This window comes from Geotrypetes seraphini, chromosome 2 (assembly GCF_902459505.1).
Source record: "Geotrypetes seraphini chromosome 2, aGeoSer1.1, whole genome shotgun sequence".
NCBI classification, from domain to species: Eukaryota; Metazoa; Chordata; class Amphibia; order Gymnophiona; family Dermophiidae; genus Geotrypetes; species Geotrypetes seraphini.
Genome location: NC_047085.1, coordinates 250,836,109 through 250,858,658, shown reverse-complemented (window position 1 = coordinate 250,858,658; position 22,550 = coordinate 250,836,109). Strand labels below are relative to the sequence as shown.

The following is a 22,550-nucleotide window of genomic DNA, read 5'->3' as shown; positions in this document are numbered from 1 at the left end:
CCCGTTTTTAACCCGCGGGTTAAAACCACGGGCTCGCAGCAGGGCATGGCAGAATAGGGCAGAGAGGCAAGGGGAGAAGAGAGCAGGGCAGCATGGCGGAAGAGAGGAGAGCGACAGAGAGCTGGGCGCTTTTTGGATTGTTTCAGGGCTGCAAGGCTGGGATTTCAGGCAGAGAGCAGGAGAGTCGGAAAGGCGGTGAACGACTGGTCCCCAGCAGTCGCTTCTTTTGATCGGTCAGCCCAATCGGTGTTCCTGAAGTTTTCTTTTGTGAACCGCTTCCTTCCTATATGTGCATGCAATTCCCCCTCATTTTCATGCGCAGATCTGATCAGGCAGGAATCGGATCGGGAGTAAGGCTAGTGAATGGGAGCGGGGTCGCAAAGTGATCGCAAACCGATCGATATACGATCAGTTTGCTTTGTGAATCTAGTCCCTAGTCCAAAGTGCCTATCGGAAAGTGGGTGTGATTAGGGGGTGGATTATAGGCATCTGTTTTTGACTTAGGCACAGGTATTTAGACAAAGACAACCTGGATAAATAGAGTGTGCTTAAATTTAGGGCGCCCAGCAACGCCTAAGGCCACTTAGACAGCACTAAGCACAATTCTATATGGTGCATATAACTTTTATATAATCGCACTTAGTTCCGCACCAGTCGGCATCAATTTTTTAGGCGGACTATGTATAATCTGGCCCAAGGTGTGTAAATCTGCATTCAAGGTTATAGATTGTGTATCTCTTTCTGGCTTGTTAGCTTTAGTGTAACCTTCCTATTAATTTTCAGTGTTGTAAGTTTAGGTTTCAGCAGTCATGTCGTGCATTTAGCAACATTAATAGAAGTACAAATGCTTCGGGTACGTGAGAGAAGAATATTCTATAATTTGATCCCTGGGTTCTGGAAGCGGCTTCTTGCAGTAGTGTCAGCCTGGTGGTCGTGCTCAGTCAGATGGAAGTCTGAGATATTTTGTTTGAAGTTTGTGATTCGTCAGTAGCTATGCCAAGAGCAATGACAAATTTCCTGTGTAAAGTAGTGCTGAAGGCAAAAAAGACTAGCTTGGTGGGATGGCTTTCCCTGGAGCCTCTAAATGTGTGCAAGTCTGGCATGCTAACATGTTGTTGCTATCCCACGTGGAACATCTGGAAGTGCGTGATTTGAACACGGTTCTCTGGAGGCATTTGCAAGTGACTTGGAAGCATTTTTCATCAAAATAGGGGTTTGGGGGAGTGGTCATTTGGCAGGATTACTTTGGCTTTTCCAGCTGTTGTGTTGTGTCATTGATTTATTGTTCTATGCATGTGTTGCTTGTTTTGGATCAATAAAAATAATTCACTATAATTTGAGCATTAGGATTTGGGGGACAAACCAGGTAGGTGGGTGGTGGTATGTTAGTTAGTACGAGGTAGAGAATGACCATGGTGACAGAATTTGTCACTGTCCTTGTCCACGCGGATGACTGCGAGAAACCATCCCCATGTCATTCTTTAAGGAGAGAGGGAAGAATCAGAGCCACTGACCCTCAAGCCTTGCATTGAAGAATGCTGACTGAGTTTGAGATAGACACTAAAGAATGACATGGGATGGTTAGAACATAAGACCATAAGCGTTGCCATATTGGGAGAGACCAAAAGTCCATCAGGTTCAGTATCCTGTTTCCAACAGTGGCCAACCGAGGTCCCAAGTACCTGGCAGCAATTCAAAGAGCAGCAACATTCCAGAGCTGAGACTGTGATGTCATAATGCCTCATTCCACCAATGCCTCAGAGCCAAACTCATCAGTGATGTCACGATAGCTTCATTATCCTATACTTGGCTCACATAAGAATCAGAGTATGAATGGGCATAGCTACTGATCCTCAAAAGCCTTGCATTAAAGAATGCTGATGTAGAAGGACTGAGGTTGAGATAGACACTAAAGAATGACATGGGATAGTTTCCCGTGGTTATTCACGGGGACGATGACAAATTCTGTCACCGTGTCATTCTCTAGTATGAGGTATTGAGCTGAGTATTTTCTTTAAGTTAGGTTGTGTGAACTCTTTCAAAATATTTATGGCTAAATTCTTGCAAAATAAAACTCTCATGAAGAATTGTGAGAGAGAAAGAACCCCAACCTAAAAGAAACTGTCCATAAAAGTAGATATTTGAGAGAAATTCCCCCAAGGGAAAGAGATTTGTCATTGTCACCTAAAGATTTCTGAGACAGGCAGGAATAGCAGCCCCTATAGATGCTTCATTATTCATTAATATCCTCCCTGCACAAAATCATTAATTCACTCAAATAATGCATAACTTTTATTTTGTCCCTGGATCCCTTAGATCAAACATAATGACTACTGCTCAAGGCAGGAATAACTGGGTCAGTTAGAGTGCTGGCATATGCTCATTTCTTTCAGAACTACAGAACCTTATTTTCCAGGACACAAACACATCCATGTGTGCATATGCTTGCAACAAACCCTGTCTGAATCCTCCAAATGTGGTGTGATAAGACACCACACAGACATGAGCAGCAGTTTCCATACACACATGAATGCGCATAGCAATCTCATAAGCTTTCTTTTCCTTCAGAAATTAGGCTACAAATTTTGTTATGCTTTGGAGATAGAGAGTAAATCCAGCAGCAAGATAACTCTTCTTTCAGGAAATGCTCCAAAAGCATTTTTCCTAGGCTTTCCATAATCTTAAAGACTGCCTAAAGTTTCTCATTCAAAAGCCTCTTTTCAAGGGCAAGTGCTACTTTTCAAGCACCATTTTCTGTATGTCTTAGCCTATGTAACATTTACTCTCTCTTATACTATATTAAGCCTGCTTTTTCCATGCATTCTTAATTTTGTTCGCTCATAGTTTCACATCTTCTGCATACACTTTGAATTCATCGCATTTTTTTTGTGTATGAAAGCTCATCACAGTTACACAGTGATACATAGAAGACCCATAGTCTGCTATTTTGAGACAGACATGGGGGAAGCCACTGCTTGCCCTGGGATTGGTAGCTTGGAATGTTGCTACTATTTGGGTTTCTGTCAGGTAATTGTGACCTGGATTGGCCACTGCTGGAAGCAGAATACTGAGCTAGATGGACCATTGGTCTTCTTTCTTTCTCCATTATTTATTTATTGAAATTTCAATTATATGACAAAATAGGTCAAGCACAAATAAATAGTGCAAATGAAAAGCTAAAATACGTTTTCTAGTAAGAAAAAGAGAAAAAAAATAAAGGAAAAATTATTTTATGCACTGTTAGTCCTCAATTAATAGGGGAGGAGTGAAAGGGTAGACTTTTAATATATTTCACAATTCTGAAGGAAAATAGAAACAACCTGAAAGTGGATTTAAATTTCATTGTGAAGCTTGAGGTTGCAAACTTTGAGGACTTTAGAGAATGTGGTCAGAAGACAAAACCTCAGATTAATTAAATTTCCTAAAGTGTTCTCGGTATCTCTAATTGATTTGTTGTTTTTTTTTTAATATTTATCTGAGGTGTTAAAAGTTTCGGAATCCTCCTATCCTTCAGTCTCCAGTTTCTTTCCCCTGGGAAAGAAAAAAAACCAAACCAGTTATTACCGTAATCAACAAGGCCTTTCTATTGATAGTTTGGAATTGACAATTTTTCTAGAGAGATTGGATATGGAGACAGTGACTTTGATCACATTATTTGTTCAATTGGCATTGGATTCTGACAGAGACTGGTCGCTGAAAATGTTTTTTAAGCATCCAGATAATTTTTCTATGAATCATAAAATTTGAATGTATCTGAATATATCAAGGGCTACCCAGAAGAGAAGAAAGCAATTTCTATTTTTTGCGACCTCAGGTCTTACAAATGGGAACAACATTTATGCTTAGATACCCTTGTAAATGTGTGGTTACCCTTCAGGGAATTAGATATGTGTGGTTTTTTTTAAAAATCTTCTCAATTAACTACATTTATTTATTTGTCACATACATTTATTTTGTCATATACATACAGTCAAACCTCGGTTTGCAAGTAACGCGGTTTGCGAGTGTTTTGCAAGACGAGCAAAACACTTCAGCAAATTTTGACTTGCAAAACGAGCGTTGACTCAATAAACAAGCACGTACGTGTGCATCACTCCCCAAACCGAGCTGCCACCACCCCATCCCGGGAACCGGCTTCAAACCTTTACTTTGCGGACACTGGCAAACAGTACCCACTAACCCAGCACCACCGCTTTACCTATGCAGCATCCAGCTCTGCCGGAAACAGGAAGTGGAATCAAAAGGGGGGCGGAGCTTGGCCGAGGGAATGCTGCGTTGCTGGCGGGAGATAGCTAAAGGCAGGCTTGAAGGTGAACCGCGGGCGAGGAATACAAATGCTGAATTTAGTTGGAGAGGGGAGGGAAGTGGAAGAAGAAATGCCGAAACAGGGAGTGGGAGAAGTGTTGTACTACAAGAAGACAGAGAGATGAAGAGATATGGGGGGGAGGAACAAATTGCCTGAGTTTCCATTACTTCCTATGGAGAAATTTGCTTTGATATACGAGCACTTTGGATTACAAGCATACTTCTGGAACGAATTATGCTCACAAACCAAGGTACCACTGTATATCTTTTGTCTTCTGACCACATTCTCTAAAGTCTCCAATTTGAAATGAATACTCCCATTGTCCTTCATCCAAGATTGGAAATTTTAGAGATTCAAGGTCAATCTAGTATTCTTATGTTCTTACAGCTATTTCATATGACCACTAAACCTGTACTATACACTGAAGAAAGGCAGAAACTCCTTCATGAAGAAATGTAGGCCACTTACCTGTAACGGGGGTTCTCCATGAACAGTGAGATATGTCGGCCACATAAAGGTGATGCCACCACTTGATAATGTCAATGCAGAACTGCTCCATAGCTTGTTCACCTAGAGCAGTGGTTTCAAACTCGCAGCCCACCAGGTACTATTTTGTGGCTCGCGGCCTGTACTGGTGCTGAACGCTCTTTGCAGTGTCCTCCAGCTTCCCCTCTGGCCTCCTGCTGTTACCTTCAGATAATTACCGCAGCCTGCAGAGAGGATTGCCGATGCTGTAGCGATCCTTGCAGGCTGCCGTCGTCCTCAGCAGCATGTTCCCTCTGCTGCGATCCTGCCCCTGACGTCAGAGGAGGAGGCGGGACCGCAGCAGAGAGAACGTGCTGTGGAGGCCGATGGCAGCCTGCAAGGAATGCTACAGCACCAGCAATCCTCTCTGCAGGCTGTGGTAATTAGCTGAAACTAAGACCAGGAGGCCATGGGGAAGCTGGAGGATACTGCAAAGAAGGGGGGAACATACAGGTCTTCAGAGGGGGGGGGGGAAGATTTATAAACTATAAAGAGTTTTATCTCATGCAAAATTGTCATTTCTTTAATAAGACATTAACTATTTTTTTTCTGTGGTCTTCCAAGTACCTACAAATCCAAAATGTGGCCCTGCAAAGGGTTGAGTTTGAGACCGCTGACCTATATGTATGTAGGGGTTACTGTAGCTGGCTTATTCCACTGTTCACAGAGAACCTCCAATAAGGGAAAGTAACCAAACTTTCTCCGTGTACAAGCAGGATAAGCCAGTCACCCATAGGTGACTCCCACGCTAAAGATGCAAGGGTGGAAATGAGGGCCCTGAGGCCCCCCTCCATTTCATTCTTCTTTATGCTGTGGTAGGTAGAAGCAGGATAGTATACCAGCCGTGAAAGAATAGCCTGTGCCTCAGTAGTGATAAACAAAGCGCATCTTTATTACAGGCTTTCACAAGAGCAAGCCATGCCAGCAAATTAGCTGAACACACTGAGAACATAGTGAAATTGTTATGTGAAGACAAAAACATCAGAGAATAGGTATGCTATTGTTTCTGACAGTGAACTTTGAGCGCAACAGTGAATGTGCCACTGGAGAAAACAAACATCAGAGAAAAGTGATGCTATTCGTTATGCTGTTAGTGAAGCGTAAATTATTGTAGAATGCTCTGAAGCACATTGCTGCCAAACATATTGGTCCCAGCTGGATCATATACACAGTAATGGGTAGCAAATGTGTGTAATGCAGACCACATGGCCACTTTGCAGATGTCCTGCAGTGATGAATTGCTGAGGAGGGTGGTGGTGAAGGACATCATTCAGATCTGGTGGGCTGTAAACTTCCTTGTAGAAGTATGTTTGTAGTTTTATAAGAAAATTCAATCCAGGCAGAGAGCCATATAAACATAGTTATTGTCTTGATTGGTGTTTCAGATTGGTTCGGATTGTAGGAGATGAAAAACTGAAAGGTCTTCCTCAGGGGCGTAGCGCGGGTGAGAGGCGCCCGGGATGATGGTGCCCCTCCTATGCCCTCTTCTCCATTCCCCTACCCCTATACGTGCCTTCCTCCTCCTTCTGCTGTGTGCCGCTTCCCTTCCCCCATACCTCTGTTAACATTCCTGGAACGAGCAGCAACCCCCCAACCTGCTGTCACACCTGCATGGGCTCTCCCTCTGATGTCACTTCCTAGGCACGGGTCCAGGAAGTGACATCAGAAGAAGAGCCAACGCAGGCGTGACAGCAGGTTGGGAGTTGCTGTTCATGCCAGAAATGTTAGAGGTATGGTGGCGTTTTTGCAGTGCGTACTATTGATGCTTAACTGGTTGTTGCACTTGGGCTGCCAGGAATGGCTTGGTGGATTGGTGGTGGGATCCAGGAGCTGGAGTAAGTCATTCTGAGTGCTTTAAAGGGAATACAAAACCATACCGAGGTTGGCATGTTGAAGATCAAGTGGTAAGTGAAAAGGTGTAAGAAAAGAATTTGCAGAGATAATTGCTGTTAAAAAATCTGCCAGTTGTTTCTAGAAAAATTCATAAACTGATGAGAAGTTTGAAGTCTCTTGGAACATGAAATCAGCCATGTTCCCAGACCCCTGTGCAAGTTGGGACAGGCTGTCTGCCACCTTTTTTTCTGGTGGCTATGTTGACAAAGGATGAGCACTCACTGGTGGCACAAGGGCTGTTGAAACTCATATCTGGCTTTTCTTGTAGGCATGTGGTCTCCCCTTGAACTGTTTGATGTGAACAGCGATGGAGTTCCTGATATTCTGCTTTCCTCCGCTGTTCGTTGGAATGACACAACACAAGGTAATGAACTATATGGCATGTGGATAATACCTTATAGTAGAGTTCTCGAGGTCTACAATACAACCTGGTTTTCAGGATTTCCACGATGAATATGTATAAGATCTATTTGCTTTCATTGTTTCCATAGCATGCAGATAGATCTCATGCATATTATTCACTGTGGAAGCCCTGACAACTAGGCTGGGTTGTTCACCTCAAGAATTGGATTTGAGGACTTATATAGCTTAGGTCTGTACTCTTCTTTTGGCTCTCAAATGTCAGAAAAAGCTCTTTTCTGCTTGGACTTTGAGCACCCCCTACTATCCTAACTCCAGTTGTTCCTCTCTTATTCACAAGCACTTGTATTTGTTTCATTAACCAACCCTCTCTCATTTTGGAGTCGCTCAAGATTCTATAGTTGGCTCCCTCGTTTCTCCTTTTTTCACTTCCTGCCTGCATACTACCTTTTGCGTAGTTCTCGGTTATACTCTCATCATGTGGTTTAACATACCGTGTGTACCCTACCGCTCTATGAATGTTGCGGTGGATCTGGAATTTGTGATTAGCTATCTGCCATAACCTCACAGCAACAAAATCAGCAAGAGAGGAATAGTGAGGATTTTAGCTCACACTTTTTCATTAGTAGTTCAAGGAGAGTTACATTCAGGTGCCCCCAATTGTGGAGTCCCAAATGAAAAAGAGCACAACTTGTGTCTTCAGCAAAAAAAAGAGCAAAAATCAATGAAAGAGGAGTCCGACGGTACAGAGGTATGATTGCAAAGACTTGGTGAAAATCAGTGAAGTCGGCAAATGAACATTGACCAAAGGTGGGTGGCGATTTGTCAAAGGAAAAGGATAAAACTACAGAGATTACGGAAAGGGAACTCCTTTATTGAAGGTAGCTTTTCAGTATAATTATTCAGCACGACTCTGTGCCTCTACAGCTGTTGCCTGCTAATACCAGGGCCACAGATCTGAAAACATCATAGCTCTGCTAGCAGTTTGAAACTGTCTTGTATGTAGATCAAAGACCTACTGTAAGTGTGCTCTCTACCCTAGCTCAAGAACATGTGCAGGTTGTAGGCCTCTCTTGGCTGTATCAGAACATTACCACTGTAACCTGAGACTATACTGCTGACTGGTTAAGGTCACCGATGGCTTTGCTTTGAAGTCAGAAGCAGCTGTCAGCTCAAACAATGTAATAATGCCCTAAGTTAGCACAAGTATTTGTCTTTAAAATTTGGTGAAGAATATTTTCAATATAAAATGGAATGATTTGCATAACTTGGTGAACTTTGATATAACTGTAAATCCTAAAAAATTTCTCAGCTGGCTTAATTGCCCAGTCTACAACTGGCATGTTAAAATCACCTATTGATAATATTTTCCCTTTTACAGCTATATTCTGAATGTCTACTATTAAATTTCTGTCGACTGTCTGTGAAGGAGGCCTGTATATCACACCAATGTAAATACATTTTCCATTCCCTCTTTCCAAATTGATCCACAGTGCCTCTTCCTTGCCCTGCAGATCCTGCAATTGTGTGGCTTTAATATGTTCTTTAACATATAATGTTACTCCTCCTCCTTTTCTTCCTACCCTGTCTTTCCTGAACAGATTATAGTCTAGTATAACTATATTCTAGTCATGGTTCTCCGTGAACCATGTCTCTGTGATTGCCATTAAATCCAACTCGGCCTCTTCCATCACAGCCGCTAGATCCAGAACCTTTTTTCCCATGCTAGATGTAATTTACTTGGATTTCAGCAAAGCCTTTGATACAGTTCCTCATAGGAGGCTGTTGAACAAACTTGAAGGGCTGAAGTTAGGACCCAAAGTGGTGAACTGGGTCAGAAACTGGCTGTCGGACAGACGCCAGAGGGTGGTGGTTAATGGAAGTCGCTCGAAGGAAGGAAAAGTGAGTAGTGGAGTCCCTCAGGGTTCGGTGCTGGGGCTGATCCTGTTCAATATGTTTGTGAGTGACATTGCTGAAGGGTTAGAAAGAAAAGTGTGCCTTTTTGCAGATGATACCAAGATTTGTAACAGAGGAGACACCGAAGAGGGAGTGGAAAATATGAAAAAGGATCTGCAAAAGTTAGAGGAATGGTCTATTGCCTGGCAACTAAAATTCAATGCAAAGAAATGCAGAGTAATGCATTTGGGGATTAATAATAGGAAGGAACCGTATATGCTGGGAGGAGAGAAGCTGATATGCACGGACGGGGAGAGGGACCTTGGGGTGATAGTGTCTGAAGATCTAAAGGCGAAAAAACAGTGTGACAAGGCAGTGGCTGCTGCCAGAAGGATGCTGGGCTGTATAAAGAGAGGCGTAGTCAGTAGAAGGAAGAAGGTGTTGATGCCCCTGTACAGGTCATTGGTAAGGCCCCACTTGGAGTATTGTGTTCAGTTTTGGAGACCGTATCTGGCGAAAGACGTAAGAAGACTTGAGGCGGTCCAGAGGAGGGCGACGAAAATGATAGGAGGCTTGCACCAGAAAACGTATGAGGAGAGACTGGAAGCCCTGAATATGTATACCCTAGAGGAAAGGAGAGACAAGGGAGATATGATTCAGACATTCAAATACTTGAAGGGTATTAACGTAGAACAAAATCTTTTCCAGAGAAAGGAAAATGGTAAAACCAGAGGACATAATTTGGGTGGTAGATTCAGGGGCAATGTTAGGAAATTCTACTTTACGGAGAGGGTAGTGGATGCCTGGAATGCGCTCCCGAGAGAGGTGGTGGAGAGTAAAACTGTGACTGAGTTCAAAGAAGCGTGGGATGAACACAGAAGATTTAGAATCAGAAAATAATATTAAATATTGAACTAGGCCAGTACTGGGCAGACTTGCATAGTCTGTATCTGTATATGGCCGTTTGGTGGAGAATGGGCTGGGGAGGGCGTCAGTGGCTGGGAGGGTGTAGATGGGCTGGAGTAAGTCTTAACAGAGATTTTGGCAGTTGGAACCCAAGCACAGTACCAGGTAAAGCTTTGGATTCTTGCCCAGAAATAGCTAAGAAGAAAAAATTAAAATTGAATCAAGTTGGGCAGACTGGATGGACCATTCGGGTCTCTATCTGCCATCATCTACTATGTTACTATGTTACCATACTTCGAGCATTAATATATACTGTTTTCCAGACACTTCCCCCTTTTCCCATTTGTGTAGAGGTATTTAGTGATTCACTTACTCAAGGGCTTATACTTACCTGGGGGCTTTGATCACCCTGCCCCAACAATTCTAGTTTAAAGACCTCTTCAGTAGGTTAGTGTGAGCCAGTCTGCTGCTGAAGACACTTCTTCCTTTCTTTGTTAGATGCACATCATCCCTGCTCAGCAATCCTTGGAAGATCATCCCATGGTCTAGGAAGCCAAAATGCTCTTGACAATACTATCCATGTAGCCATGCATTCATCTCCAGGATGCAAGCTTCTCTGCCCTAGTCTTTACCTTTGACAAGGAGGATTGATAAGAAGACCACCTGTGCACCTGACTGCTTCACCTTCTCTCCCAGAGCCTCAAAGTAACTTAAGCTGCTAGGTACCCCTCCAAACGTATCATTAGTGCCAACATGGATGAGCAGCATTGGATAATAGTCATTAGGCTTGATGAGCCTCGGCGAGCTCTCCATAACATCTTGGATTTTGGCACGAGGCAGACAGCATAGCTCCCTGGACATCCCCCAACCATCACTCCCTTATACCTCCTAGTGGTCACGGATCCAGCAACTTTGGTGATTTTGAGCTTTGGTCCTTCCTCTCCCTGGGATGCTCTCTTCTTCTCCATTTCCAGGGCTGCATAACAGTTCTTCAGTTCAAGGGCAGGTGGAGTCACAGTATTAATCGTGCAGGATCTAGTAATCTGAGTCCAGCTGTCCTCCCTCAGCAAGGCCTCTTCTTTCCCTCTGCAGGAAATCTTTGATGCCTCATGAAGTATTTCATCAATGTACCTCTCATTCTCACAGATGCTTCTTAGTCTTGCCACCTCCTCTCTGTCCCTTTCTTCCTTCATTAGGGATTCAAGCTGAAGACAGCTTGCACATGGAACCATTCCCTCTACTTGAGTAACATTTTCTGTCTGCACAGAGACAGAAGCTGTAACCAGAGTAACAGTTTTAGTGACACGATGTCTGTCTATATTTTTAACCCACCAAGACCATGCTTCCTTGCCAGATGCACATTCATCAGTTTTAATATTCATATCCCAGCTTTGTAAAATCAAGCTTTAGATGTCCATGCAATATGGACATCTAAGTGACACAAATTGTGCTTTAAAAATAAGCACCAAAGGCACCAGACTCAAACCAAAATGTTCTCACCTCAATGCAGGAGATTTTGCAAGTGCATGAAGTTTAAGATTAGGCTTGCCAAAGAAGGACTGCCAAATTAACCCCGGAAGCCTTGGAGAATTAAGAAAAAGAAAGGACTGTTCTGAGAGATTAAATGAAGCATGGGAGAAAACAAAGCATGATGTATTTATTGTTTGAAAAGTACATACAAACATAAATTTGTCATATAAAGTAATGGAAGTCTATCTATAAATGCTATAAACACCTGTCAGAAAACTACTTCAGCTTCCTAATAAAACATAATACAGGCAAAGCTCTAAAGAAAAAGATATGAAAGTTGAGTGAATAATATAATAAAGGCAAAGGCAAGCACAGAAGTTAGATCACAACATTCCAGCTCTTCTGACGTCTATCAAGATCAGTAAAGTCATCCAATTCAAGTCCATTCAAAGTGAGTGCAGCCACTACTAGGACACATGGTGAAATACAAGCTGCAAACACACATATTCTTTTTAGTAAACAAGAGGCCATCTTGAAACCAGAACAGAGGACGAAGTGCACAAAATAGTATCTAAAAATAGGTGTGTGTTTGGATTTCTCACTTAGGCACCTTGAACCAAAGGGCAGTTAAGTGTTGCTTCTAAATTTGAATGCTGAATGTTTTTGTATCTTCATGTTTTCTTTTTTTTTTTTTTTTAATTCTTTATTTATTTTAAAACTTTCATCAAGTGTACAAAAATATACAATAAACAAAATTACCATATTTTCACGTAGATAACGCGCACCCGTGTTAAACGCGCACACGGGTATAACACGCGAAAAACACAAATTTATGTACAGAAATTTTTATATACCGCGCACACCCGTATACCGCGCATGCTGCCCGACTCTCCTTTCACCCGCCCCGACTCTCCTCTGGCCACCCCGACTCTCCTTTCGCTCGCCCCGACTCTCCTCTCCCCCTTGAAGTCCTGTCCCCACCCTGAAAGCCTGATGCTCCCCCCGACGTCCGATTCGCCCTCCCCCCCGCAGGACCGCTCGCACCCCCACCCCGAAGGACCGCTCGCACGCACTCCCACCCGCACCCCCACCCTGAAGGACCGCTCGCACCCCCACAGCCTCCTGACCCCCCCATCATGTAGAACAGGGGTGCCCACACTTTATGGGCTTGCGAGCTACTTTTATAATGACTAAGTCAAAATGATCTACCAACAATAAAATTTAAAAAAAACACAAAGCACACTGAAAGGCAGAGAAAATGTTAAATATTCATATTCCGGGTTTTTTCAAAGAGGTCACGGCAGATGTCTCTATGCAATGTCACCTCAGTAACAAAATACAAAAATAGACAAATACACCCCCTCCCTTTTTACTAAACCAGGTTTTAGCACAGGGAGTTACGCTGAATGCCTCGTGCTGCTCTCAATGCTCATAGGCTCCCTGCGCTAAAAAGCGCTATTGCGGTTTAGTAAAAGAGATCCTTAGTGCAAAATATAGACAGCAGATATAAATTCTCAAAACCGACACATTTTGATCACTAAATTGAAAATAAAAACATTTTTCCTACCTTTGCTGTTTGGTGATTTCATGAGTCTCTGGTTGCACTTTCTTCTTCTGACTGTGCATCCAATCTTTCTTCCTTTCTTTCAGCCTCTTGTATGTTTCCTCTCCTCCAGACCTCATTCTCTCCCCCAACTTTTTCTTTCTGTCTCCCTGTTCCCCTTTCTATCTGTCTTCCTGTCTGCCCCCTTTCTTTCTTTCTCCGTGCCCTCCCCAAGCCACTCGGTTTGCTGCCACCGCCATCGGGGAACAGCCCCCAAGCCACCGCCGTCCCAAGCTTTCCCTGCAGAAGCATCGCGCTGACCAGCATTCCGCTCCCTGACGTCAATTCTAACGTAGGAGAGGAAGTTCCGGGCCAACAAGGCATTTCTCCTCATTCCATCCAGCCTGAGCCCCATCTCTCCTTGATCCAGCATTTCCCATCTGTGTCTGTCAGAATTACCATTCCACCTATTTTCCAGCATCACCCTTCTTTGTGTCCATCTCACCTATATCCCTATCTCACCACTTTTTCAGAATCGTTATTTGTCTCTGTCCTTGTCTTTACCCCATGTTCACCATTTGCCCTTTCAATGTCTTTATCTCCCCCCCTCACACACTTTTTCAGCATTACTTCTATGTCTCTATTTCACCTCCTCTTCATGTCCCCTCTGTATCTCTATTCTTATTCAGTAGGTCCTGCTTACTCTTTCTCTGCTTTGTGTCACTATCTCCATTTTCAGCTTTCCCCCCTTTTCCTTTGTTAATGCACCCTGTAGCCAGAATCTTTCCACCCTCCCTCCACTCCGGCCCAGCCCAGTATGAAATATTTCCTTTTGTTTCCCTCCCCTCTCTCTTTCTCTCTCTCTTCTGCTCCCTCACCCACGAGTCCTGCATCTGGCCCTCTCCCTTCTACCTGCACCTGGCAAAACCCCCCTGCTCCGCGGCTCTCTTAAGCAACTCGTCAGCAGCGGTGATCAAGACAAGCTGCCGACATCGAGGCCTTCCCTCTACGAGTCCCGCCTTTGTGGAAAAAGGAAGTTGAAACAAGCGGGACTCGCAGAGGGTAGGCCCCGACGTCAGAAGCTTGTGTCGATCGCTGCTGCTGAGTTGCCGAAGAGAGCCGCGGAGCAGGGGGTGTGGCCGGAAGCAGGTAGACGGGAGAGGGCTGCTGGAAGAGGTAGAAGTTCCGGAGTATGACACCGACCCGGGCCAGGATGATTTCTTTTTCAGGCTGTTGCTGCTGCTGCCACCACACCCCCCCCCCCCCCCCGAAATGACAAAAACAGCCTAATGCCCGGCATCGGCGTTTTTGACGTCGGGGAGAGGAAGGCTGATAGGCCCGGTAGATCGGGACGGCAACACGAGTCTATCACAGAGCCCAGGATGGGCTCTGCGATTGACTTACGTTCCCTTCCTGAACTACCGGTCGATCGCGATCGACGCGTTGAGCACCCCTGATGTAGAAGCTCCTACCGGTGTCCTGCTGCTTCCTCTTGGCGGTCCCGACTCCCCGACACGATCGGGGCAAGAGGGAGCTCAAGCCCTCTTGCCCCAGCCAACCGCGGCACCCCCGACACGATCGGGGCAAGAGGGAGCTCAAGCCCTCTTGCCCCAGCCAACCGCGGCACCCCCGACACGATCGGGGCAAGAGGGAGCTCGTCCTCTTGCCCTAGCCAACCGCGGCACCCCCGACACGATCGGGGCAAGATGGAGCTCAAGCCCCCAGCCAACCGCGGCACCCCCGACACGATCGGGGCAAGATGGAGCTCAAGCCCTCTTGCCCCAGCCAACCGCGGCACCCCCGACACGATCGGGGCAAGAGGGAGCTCAAGTCCTCTTGCCCTAGCCAACCGCGGCACCCCCGACACGATCGGGGCAAGATGGAGCTCAAGCCCTCTTGCCCCAGCCAACCGCGTCACCCCCGACACGATCGGGGCAAGAGGGAGCTCAAGCCCTCTTGCCCCCCCGACTCCCCGACACGATCGGGGCAAAAGGGAGCCCAAGCCCTCTTGCCCCGCCGACTCCCCAACTCCCCAACAATATCGGGCCAGGAGGGAGCCCAAGTCCTCCTGGCCCTGGCGACCCCCCCCCCGCTAGTTGTTCGGGCCAGGAGGGAGCCCAAACCCTCCTGGCCACAGCGACCCCCTACCCCCACCCCGCACTACATTATGGGCAGGAGGGATCCCAGGCCCTCCTGCCCTCGACGCAAACCCCCCCTCCCTCCAACGACCGCCCCCCCCCAAGAACCTCCGACCGCCCCCCAGCCGACCCGCGACACTCCTGGCCGACCCCCACGACACCCCCATCCCCCTTCCCCGTACCTTTGTGTAGTTGGCCGGACAGACGGGAGCCAAACCCGCTGTCCGGCAGGCAGCCAACGACGGAATGAGGCCGGATTGGCCCATCCGTCCCAAAGCTCCGCCTACTGGTGGGGCCTAAGGCGCCTGGGCCAATCAGAATAGGCCCGGAAGCCTTAGGTCCCTCCTGGGGGCGGGTTGGGCCCATGTGCCTCAGGCCCCGCCCCCAGGTGGGACCTAAGGCTCCCGGGCCTATTCTGATTGGCCCAGGCGCCTTAGGCCCCACCAGTAGGCGGAGCTTTGGGACGGATGGGCCAATCCGGCCTCATTCCGTCGTTGGCTGCCTGCCGGACAGGCGAGTTTGACTCCTGTCTGTCCGGCCAACTACACAAAGGTACGGGGAAGGGGGGTGGGGGTGTCGTGGGGGTCGGCCAGGGGGGTTGCGGGTCGGCTGGGGGGGCGGTCGGAGGTTCTTGAGGGGGGCGGTCGTTGGGGGGGGGGGGGTTTGCATCGAGGGCAGGAGGGCCTTGGATCCCTCCTGCCCGTAATGTAGTGCGGGGTGGGGGTAGGAGGTCGCCGTGGCCAGGAAGGTTTGGGCTCCCTCCTGGCCCAAACAACTAGCGGGGGGGGGGGGTCGCCAGGGCCAGGAGGACTTGGGCTCCCTCCTGGCCCGATATTGTCGGGGGGTTGGGGAGGCGGCGGGGCAAGAGGGCTTGGGCTCCCTCTTGCCCCGATCGTGTCGGGGGTGCCGCGGTTGGCTGGGGCAAGAGGGCTTGAGCTCCCTCTTGCCCCGATCGTGTCGGGGGTGCCGCGGTTGGCTGGGGCAAGAGGGCTTGAGCTCCCTCTTGCCCCAATCGTGTCGGGTGTCGGGACCACCAAGAGGAAGCAGCAGGACACCGGTAGGAGCTTCTACATGATGGGGGGGTCGGGAGGCTGTGGGGGTGCGAGCGGTCCTTCAGGGTGGGGGTGCGGGTGGGTGGGAGTGCTTGCGAGCGGTCTTTCGGGGTGGGGGTGCGGTGCGTGCGAGTGGTCCTTCGGGGTGGGGGTGCGAGCGGTCCTGCAGGGGGGGTGTGAATCGGACGTCGGGGGGGACGACTATGTAAAAAAAATTTTGTACAATGCGCTCACGCGTATAACGTGCAAGGGTATGCGCGGTACGTAAAAACCACGTATAACGCGCGCGTTATATGCGAGAAAATACGGTAATCTGAGCACTTGTTCATCTTATCATTATATCTTATAATTAGAAATTTATCTTCATGTTTTCATAATTGGATTTTTTCATGCTTTTCTATATGGAGAAGCAACATAATGATTGCTGGAGAACTTTCACAGGTGTCTGTTGTTTTCGTTTCTTTACTATTATTGCGTATGTTATCACTTGTAACATACGTAATAATACTGGGCTATAAATTTTTAAAATTAAATAAATAAAAGTTCCTCATGTTAAACTTCAGGAGCAGACGGAAAAACAGACTGAGATATGCAGAGACAGGGACAGAAGGTTTATATTCTGCATGCAACATACTTGTGGTGTAGGAGGAAGGTACAGCTGGCAGCATGTTGAACCCGAGGGAAGAGGATGATTATGAAGTGGAAGCTGCTAGTAAGAACATAAGAATTTCCGCTGCTGGGTCAGACCAGTGGTCCATCGTGCCCAGCAGTTCGCTCATGCGGCCGTCCTTAGGTCTAGTCTTACCCTCATAAGTTCTGGTTCAGCAGCAACTTGAATCCCTGGAGGGTGTTTTCCCCTATAACAGCCTCCGGAAGAGCGTTCCAGTTTTCTACCACTCTCTGGGTAAAGAAGAACTTCCTTACGTTTGTACGGAATCTATCCCCTTTTAGCTTTAGGGAGTGCCCTCTCGTTCTCTCTACATGAGTTTTTACATAGCATGTGAGGAGAGTGGGGGGGTGTCTCATAATTTAAACACAGAAACAGAGCACGAGAGCAGCTAACAAACAGATCTAGTCTACCCATCCACACCAGCTACTGAGCTCTACAATCCCTTCCTCTACAGACAGGATATTGAAATCAGTAACCAGCAAACTGAGATCATCTATCCACAGCACTTTGCCTTTTCATAGCAATGTTGTGAATGTCTTCAATTATGAGATATGTCTTATTTCTTCTTGCAAGAGAGCTCTATATATCACATTGTGTAAATATTTAATTTCCACTGTCCAGATTACAATGTCCCCTCCTTGTCTTATAATTGATTCAAAACACAGCCATCCGTCTTATTTTCGGCCTGAACAAATGGGAACACATCACCCCTTTCTACCACCAATTACATTGGCTTCCGTTCGAATCCAGAGTCCTTTTCAAGTTCGCCTGCTTCTGTTACAAAACAGTATCTGGATTATCTCCAAAATACCTCTCTCCCCACTTCGCTATGATTTGCACCAATAAGAAATCCCGCAGAATTCAGCTGTTCGCCTTCCCCTCCTTAAAATTATGTCAGCTCAAAAGATTCCTCGACAAAACCTTCGCCTTCCAGGCTGCTAAGCTGAACCCTTGGTTAGCCCAATTGATTCTCGAGGCCTCGACCTACCTCAACTTTAGAAAACTCCTCAAAACATACCTTTTCCGCGAACAGGACCCTTAACCCTCACTCCCCTGTTATAAGCCAACTTCCTCCCTCCCCCCCCCACTCTCCTTCCCCCCCGTGCTTCTCTCGTCCCTCCCTCTCCCCGGCCAATCCAACCTGTCGCTGCCTGTAATTTGGATAAATTTCTGCTAAAATGTACCTACATTCTCTTCCTCGTTGCTATTAACTCCGACAAAATGATGTAAATCCGTGTGCAGATCGGATCCTAATTAATTGATGTGAACCGCCTAGAACTCTCTGGGTATGGCGGTATACAAGAACATAATAATAATAATAAACCCTCCTGTTCTGTTGTTTTAATAATAATTTTTGTATAAAGCGCCTCTTCTCTGATTCTTTCTACCCTGTCCTTCCTGAATAGACTATAGCCTAGTATAACTCTGTCCCGGTCATAGTTCTTTATGTATCAAATCTTCATGGCTTCCATTAGATCCTCCGTTACTTCTTCTAGAGTGGGAACTTGATTTCTCATTCCATGAACATTAGCACACACAGCTTTCTAGATGTTGCTCTTTTTCCCATTTCTGTACAAGTGTTTAATATCTTACTTTTTCTCAACATCCCTAGTTTAAAGCACTTCTCAGGAGGTTAATGAGTCTGTGGCAGAATATGGTTCAGCCCTTCCTTGAAAGATGGACAGCATCTCTGTTCAGCAACCACTGGAAATCATTCCGTGGTCAAACAAGCTGAAACGCTCTCTGAAACCATCCATGCAGCCATAAGTTCAAGCATCCTTGTGTCAGCCTTTACCCTCGACTGGAGGAATGGGAAGGAGAATGAGGAAATGTCCTCTAAATTCACGAGTCTCCACAGGCTTGTGTGTCTACGTGTTTGAAAACTCCTCATTTCTTCATCTATATCAGGGTGTAGTGCTGTAGTGACTCCTCTCTCCTGTCCTTCTCTAGGTTCTTCCAAGCTTCCAGTATCTGTAGTGGCTCTCTCAGGAAGGGACGGCAGGATCCTGTGGGCCATTTATCTCCGTGAGGAAGTCCGCAGTATTCATTGTGGGGTGCTGATTCCAGTGACTCTAAAGAATACGACCTGCCTTTTAACAGGGGCAAACAAGCTTCTCAGTGCAGTGAATGCCTCTTCAGGTAAGATGTTGGGATGTAAGCTTTAATCCTCTGCTTACAGCTCTTTATCATTTGCACCTTATTTTTTACTCCTGTTTGGCGTTTTGCTCTGAAGTCTGTTATCCAGATTACAAAGAAAGCTTCTTCCAGTGCAATAGGTGAGACATTCTAGACCAGACATATCAAACTCTGGCCCGCGGGCCAAATTCGGCCCGTGGGGTAATTAATTTGGCCCGCGAGTGAATTTCCTAATTTGGCTTGCGTTGGCCCGCGAGAGAATACCCTCCTGCTTGCTCTCTGCTCAGCGGCGACGGAGGGAAGCAACCACCAGCTACCGGGTCAGACACAGGAAAGGACCAGCCATGAGACAGCGAGGAGAAGCGTGCAAGAGGGCAAGGACGAAGGGGAGGGGGAAATGGAGGCTCCGGGCTCAGGAAGAGCGCCCCCTGCAGCTGTACTTCCAGAGATGCAGTTAGCGTGTGACTCATTCTTACAGCTCTCACTGCGTCCTTAGATTCCAGTACCGGCAGGGGCTGTTTGTCAATACCTCCGGTGGCAGCAGCAGCAACGGCGATGCCTGGCAGGCAGAGTCAGCAGGCTGAACAGGCTTCTTTTGGCCTGCTCCGCTGGGGATTTTCTTCTGCCGCGTTACTGATGACGCGGGAAGAGGGAGCACTGGCGGTTAGGCTGTTCATGCTGCTGCTGTTGTAGGAGGCTCGAAAGTTGATGTCTCATGGGGGGTTGTCAATCAGGAAGTGCTGCACAGGGGGGATAAGAGGGCTGTAAGACTGCTGCACAGGGGTATGGGAGGGAGGGAGGGCAGGAAGGCTGCTGCACAGGGGGATAGGAGGGTGGGAGGGCAGGAAGGCTGCTGCACAGGGGGATAGGAGGGCTGGAAGGCTACTGCACAGGGGGATGGGAGGGAGGGCTGGAAGGCAGATGCACACGGGGATAGGAGGGCTGGAAGGCTGCTGCACAGGGGGATAAGAGGGTTGGAAAGCTGCTGCACAGGGGGATGGGAGGGAGGGCTGGAAGGCTGCTGCATAGGGGGATAGGAGGGATGGAAAGCTACTGCACTCTGTGGGTGAGAGGAGAAAGGAAGAATTATTGAACATGGGGTGGAGGAGATGGAGAGATGCAACAAAGAAATAGAAAGGGGTGAGGGAGAAATCTTGCATTTGGTGGAGGGGAGAGAGACATGCATGGAGAAGAGAGAGAAATGTTGGACATAGGGTGGAAGGCAGGGGAAGATACATGGTGAGAAAGAAATGATGCTCATGATGATGGAGGGGAGGAAGGAAGAAAGAGATGCTGCATGGAGGAGAATAGAGAGGTTTGGCCAACGGTACAAAGCAGGGAGAGAAAGAGAGACAATGAACATAAGAACATAAGAACATAAGCAGTGCCTCCGCCGGGTCAGACCATAGGTCCATCCTGCCCAGCAGTCCGCTCCCGCGGCGGCCCAAACAGTTCACGACCTGTCTAAATCACCAGAAGGGGCCCCCATGCCTCCTTGGTTTCCTAATTGAGTCCTATCTTCCTATCAAAGTCCTAGCCCTCCGGTCTTGCCTGCACGACCTGGTTGGGTTTCTGCATTTATTTTCTGGTTAGCTTTCTCAGTATCCCACGATCCCCTTATCCCTCAGGAATCCATCCAGTCTCTGTTTGAATCCCTGTACCGTACTCTGCTTGATCACTTCCTCCGGTAGCGCATTTCAAGTGTCCACGACCCTCTGGGTGAAAAAAAACTTCCTTGCATTCGTTTTGAACCTATCTCCCTTCAGTTTCTCCGAATGCCCCCTCGTACCTGTTGTCCCCTTCAGCCTGAAGAATCTGTCCCTATCCACCCTCTCTATGCCCCTCATGATTTTGAAGGTCTCTATCATATCACCCCTGAGCCGCCTTTTTTCCAGAGAGAAGAGCCCCAGCCTATCCAACCTCTCAGCATATGGGTAGTGTTCCAGCCCTCTTACCAGTTTTGTTGCTCTCCTTTGGACTCTCTCAAGTACCTCCATGTCTTTCTTGAGGTACGGCGACCAATATTGAACGCAGTATTCCAGATGCGGACGCACCATCGCTCGATACAGTGGCATGATGACTTCCCGCGTCCTTGTAGTTATGCCCCTCTTTATGATGCCCAGCATCCTGTTGGCTTTTTTTGAGGCCGCTGCGCACTGTGCAGATGGCTTCAGTGATGCATCCACCAGCACACCCAAGTCTCTCTCAAGATTGCTTTCTCCCAACAATGCCCCCCCCAATTTGTAGTTGAACAACGGATTCTTTTTCCCTATATGCATAACCTTGCATTTTTCCACATTAAAGCGCATTTGCCATTTGTTTGCCCAGTCTTCCAGCTTGTCTATGTCCCTTTGCAGGTCCTCACACTCCTCCCTGGAGCTAACTTTGCCGCACAGTTTGGTATCGTCTGCAAATTTTATAACCTCGCACTTTGCCTCCTTTTCCAGGTCATTGATAAATATGTTGAAGAGTAACGGCCCCAGCACCGATCCTTGTGGCACACCGCTCGTGACTCCCCGCCAGTCAGAATATTGGCCCTTTACTCCAACCCTCTGCAGTCTACCCGACAACCAGTGCTCGATCCATCTGTGCACATCCCCTCCCACCCCGTGGTTCCACAGTTTCCTAAGCAGTCTTTCATGTGGTACCTTATCAAAAGCCTTTTGAAAATCGAGGTAAATGATGTCGATGGGTTCTCCATTGTCCACCCGACTGCTTATTCCCTCAAAGAAGTACAGAAGGTTCGTTAGGCACGACCTTCCCTTATAGAATCCGTGCTGGCTTGTTCTCAGTAGGCCATTTCTCTCAATGTGCTCGCAGATGCCGTCCTTTATCATAGCTTCCACCATCTTCCCTATAATTGAAGTCAGGCTCACCGGCCTGTAGTTCCCGGGGTCACCCCTCGATCCCTTCTTGAAGATAGGTGTGACATTCGCCAATTTCCAGTCCTCTGGTACCTCTCCAGTTTTCAAGGATAGGTTACAAACATGTTGGATTGTGCCCGCTATTTCTTGTCTTAGTTCCTTCAGAACCCTTGGGTGGATCCCGTCCGGACCCGGTGATTTGCCGCATTTTAACCTGTCTATCTGTTTGAGGACATCTTCCTTACTTACCTCTATGTGCTCCAATTTTTCAGCCTGTTCCCCACGCATGAGCTCCTCTGAGTCCGGTATATTAGATGTGTCTTCTCTCGTAAAAACTAACGAGAAGAACTTGTTCAACCTCTCAGCTACCTCTTTATTCTCCTTAATCACTCCCTTCCTATCTCCATCGTCCAACGGCCCCACCTCCTCTCTCGCTGGTCGTTTCCCCTTTACGTAACTGAAGAATGCCTTGAAGTTTCTTGCTTCCCTGGCCAGCCCCTCTTCGTATTTCCCTTTTGCTTTTCTAACCTCTCGGTGGCATTCTTTTTGGCATTTCCTGTGCGCCTGGTGATTTTCCTCCGTTGGATCCTTTTTCCATCTCCGGAAGGATACTTTTTTGTCATTTATTGCCTTCTTTACTTCTGCTGAGATCCAAATCGGGTCCTTTGACCACTTGTTTTTGCAGCCTTTCCTGAAACTGGGGACGTACGTTTTTTGTGCTTCCTGCAGGGTGTCCCTGAGTAGGGTCCAGGCGCTTTCCACAGTCTCCATCCTAAAGATGTTTCTGAGCT

At 47.1% G+C, this 22,550-nt stretch overlaps 1 protein-coding gene across 1 annotated transcript in view; it reads left to right on the top strand.

Moving 5' to 3' along the window:
- FAM234B (family with sequence similarity 234 member B) overlaps positions 1-22,550 on the top strand; it is a 115,721-nt gene that overhangs the window by 23,183 nt on the left and 69,988 nt on the right. The window contains exons 3-4 of the mRNA XM_033929339.1: positions 6,993-7,088; positions 18,710-18,898. Of these exons, the coding sequence (XP_033785230.1) occupies positions 6,993-7,088; positions 18,710-18,898 (285 nt within the window). The remainder of the gene's footprint in view (positions 1-6,992; positions 7,089-18,709; positions 18,899-22,550) is intronic.